The 3888-nt window shown below is 42.1% G+C and overlaps 1 protein-coding gene across 1 annotated transcript; it reads left to right on the plus strand.

Moving 5' to 3' along the window:
• Positions 1-259: 259 nt before the first annotated feature.
• LOC128561288 (olfactory receptor 2C1) lies at positions 260-1642 on the plus strand. The gene has a single exon (XM_053555312.1). It carries the CDS (start codon positions 669-671, stop codon positions 1605-1607), a length of 939 nt encoding a protein of 312 aa, XP_053411287.1. The 5' UTR covers positions 260-668; the 3' UTR covers positions 1608-1642.
• The last annotated feature ends 2246 nt before the right edge of the window (positions 1643-3888 follow it).

Genomic DNA, 3888 nt, shown 5'->3' on the forward strand with positions numbered 1-3888 from the left:
TTGCCTGTTCCATGTAAACTGATTTGGCCTTAGGTAAAGTTTTGTTTGTTCTCCATTTACCATTTTGTGAATCACATACTCATGTCTTCTCTATATATTCACTCTTGCCCTTTTTTCCACGGTCTTATAGACTTATAATATTTCCCCCCAAACTTCATCTTTCTTTATAGGATATTTTTACCTGAGAGGAGAAGGATGTAGAAGAGAGGGGAGGAAATTTATTAGAAACTTCTAAGGAGCATTTCCAAATACCATGTATCTGCTTCTGCCTTCTCTGAGCATATCAAAACTTTGGCTGGGGAAATTTTATCTAGAGACTTTTATACATAAATCTAATGGTCAACTCTTTCTATTCTGTTGCAACCATTGTTCTGAAGTGCTCTCATCTTTTTGTTCTGCCTTCATAATGCACTTCCTTCACTTCCATTTTAGCTTCTATTTGGCATTCTAATGGAATAAAATTTTCCACCTGTTGGGTAACTGACAGCAGTTTGAGATTACAACAAAAGATTGCAGTCATAAAATTAACTTGGTACTTAACTATGGAGCCCGGAGAACTAGCAGACCTTTCCTGATACAGGTACACCCCCAGAAGCTTGTTCTTTACTTGCTTTTCTCCCAGCAGTTTGCTCTGAACAGATTCTTTCAATGGCTGAAGGCAACCAGTGATGGAAGGGGCCAACAGCAGTTCCTTAGAGGGCTTCATTCTGTTGGGTGTATCTGACCATCCACAGCTGGAGATGATCTTTTTCATAGCCATCCTCTTCTCTTACTTGCTGACCCTAATTGGGAACTCGACCATCATCTTGCTTTCCCGCCTAGATGCCCGGCTCCACACACCCATGTACTTCTTCCTCAGCAACCTCTCCTCTCTGGACCTTGCCTTTACTACTAGCTCAGTCCCCCAAATGTTAACCAATTTATGGGGACCAAAAAAGACTATTAGCTATGGTGGCTGCGTGACACAACTCTATGTATTCCTTTGGTTAGGGGCCACTGAGTGCATCCTGCTTGTGGTGATGGCATTTGACCGTTATGTCGCAATTTGCCGCCCCCTGCACTACACCACCATTATGAATCCTCGGCTCTGCTGGCTTCTGGCTGCTACTGCCTGGTTGGGTGGCTTGGGCAACTCTGTGATCCAGTCAACATTCACTCTGCAGCTCCCATTGTGTGGGCACCAAAGGGTGGACAGCTTCCTCTGTGAGGTGCCTGCCATGATCAAGCTTGCCTGTGGAGACACGAGCCTCAATGAGGCTGTGCTTAATGGTGTCTGTACCTTCTTCACTGCAGTCCCACTAAGTATTATCCTGCTCTCCTACTGCTATATTACTCAAGCAGTGCTGAAGATCTGCTCTGCCGAGGGACGGCAAAAGGCATTTAACACATGCCTCTCCCACATGCTGGTGGTGTTCCTCTTCTATGGCTCAGCTATCTATGGGTATCTTCTTCCAGCTAAGAAAAGCAACCAGGACCAAGGCAAATTCATTTCCCTCTTTTACTCTGTGGTCACGCCCATGGTGAATCCTCTCATTTATACTCTAAGGAACAAGGAAGTGAAAGAGGCATTGAGAAGGCTGCTGAGGAAGGGAAGAGAAGTTGGCTGAAAGGAAGCATCTTCATTATTTATTGCCTCTTCATCTCCACACCAGGTGAACATGAGGAGTACTAACCCACAATAAAACCAAGGTGGCATGTTTCTGACAGCTCTAAGCTCTTGGGACATGGTTAGTGTTATTTGTAACGTTCTACATATATTTACCAAAAGTCCTACTGTGAACGACAGATTACAGGACAGACGTGTTGTGGAAGGCTCGTACAGACCTATCTCATTATCTCTGTCTCTGTTGTCCACGTGTTATTTATTATAGCTTAACTTTCTATGGACTCCTGTACTTTTCTAAACAAAGTATACATGTATAATGTTAATATAATTCCATAAAATCAACCCATGTGTTATTCACTTCAAGCAATTCATCTTTGTACCTTAACCACCCATCTCTCTTTGTCCGTTCTCCTTAATAGTACAGTCTGTCTATCCATGTTTCCTATCCAAACATCTCATCTTGTTTACCCTCTCCCTTATTTCTCCACTCCAGTTTCCCTTCCGCCTGATCTAATATTTAATGAGAAAAGTGGTAAAGGCCATTTGCCTTTCAATTCTAGACAAAGAGGATCCCTGGACATAGTTTTATTGAGATCATCCCACCTAAAAGTATATCAGGTTTCCTGCTGGCATTTGGATATGCCAGTTTGGTTGGTGGATGATGAAATGTCTTAAGTTTCCTTGAGTAAGTTTGAGAACCCATGAAAGATCATAAACTGTGTTCTTTGCCTCAAGATTTATTCTTTCATCCCTGCAGTTCCTAAAACTCAGCAGTCAGTCTAGGACACAATGACTCGCCTTGAGGAACTATAATACCAGCTATTCAAACAGGAGGATCATTTAAGCCCAGGAGTTTGAGGTTGCAGTGAGCTATGATGATGCCACTAAACTCTAGTTCAGACAACACAGTGACACCCTCTCTTAAAAAAATGGAGAGGGGAGGGTAATCAGTGCAACCACACCTGTGGTGCATCTTACAAGGATACATGTGAAATTTACTAAGTGTAGAATATAAATGTCTTAACACAATAACTAAGAAAATGCCATGAAGGCTATGTTAACCAGTTTGGTGAAAATATTTCAAATTGTATATAAAACCAGCACATTGTACCCCATGATTGCATTGCATTAATGTACACAGGTATGATTTAATTTAAAAAAAAAATGGAGAGGGGGATGGATTCAGTGGCTCATGCCTGTGATACTAGCACTTTGGGAGGCTGAGGTGGGAGTATCCCTGAGGCCAGGAGTTTAAGACCAGTTTGAGCAAGAAAATAAGAGTCTGTCTCAAAATAAGGAAAGAAAGGAAGGAAGAAAGGAATAAAGGAAGGAAGGGAAGGAAGGTAGAAAGGGAAAAAGAGAAAGAGAGAGAGAGAGAAAAGAAAAGAAAGATTGTCTGGGCATACTAGTGCACGCCTGTAGTTCCAGCTACTCAGGAGGCTGAGGAAAAAGGATTGCTTGAGCCCAGGAGTTTGAGGTTGCAGTGGGTTATGATGATGCCACTGTACTCTAGCCCTAGGCAACAGAGCAAAACCCTGTCTCCAAAAAAAAAGAAAAAGAAAGAAAAGAGAGATTACTTTGGCTATTGTGGTTCCATACAAATTTTAGGGATGTTTTTACTATTTCTGTGACAAATGTCATTGGTATTTTAATAGAAATTGCATTAGATCTGTAGATCACTTTGGGTACTGTGGACATTTTTATTTTATTTTATTTTTTTGAGATGGAGCCTCAAGCTGTTGCCCTGGGTAGAGTGTCATGGCATCACAGCTCAGAGCAACCTCAGACTCCTGGGCTTAAGCGATTCTCTTGTCTCAGCCTCCCAAATACTGGGACTACAGGTGCCTGCCACAACGTCCGTCTATTTTTTTTTTTTTTTGATTGCAGGCCAAGCATGAATACTATTTTTTAATTGCTATATCCTAGTCACATATAATTTGGGGTCCATGTAATATTTTGACACACGAATACAATGTGTATGAATCTGAGCCCTTTCCTTTCTTTTTTTTTTGACAGGGGCTGGGTTTGAACCTGCCACCTCCAGCATATGGGACCGGCGCCCTACTCCTTGAGCCACGGGCACCACAACGTCCGTCTATTTTTGAGTTGTAGTTGTCATTGTTGTTTGGCAGGCCTGGGCTGGATTTGAACCTGCCAGCTCCAGTGTATGTGGCTGGCACCTTAGCTGCTTGAGCAACAGGCATTGAGCCTACTATGGATATTTTAATGATATCAATTCTTTCAGTCCATAAACATAGGATATATTTCTGTTTATTTGTATC

The sequence above is a fragment of the Nycticebus coucang genome, chromosome 12, assembly GCF_027406575.1.
Source record: "Nycticebus coucang isolate mNycCou1 chromosome 12, mNycCou1.pri, whole genome shotgun sequence".
Lineage (NCBI taxonomy): Eukaryota > Metazoa > Chordata > Mammalia > Primates > Lorisidae > Nycticebus > Nycticebus coucang.

Coding starts and splice junctions, on each gene's coding strand:
- LOC128561288 (XM_053555312.1), top strand. CDS start 669: ATGGAAGGGGCCAACAGCAGTTCCTTAGAGGGCTTCATTCTGTTGGGT.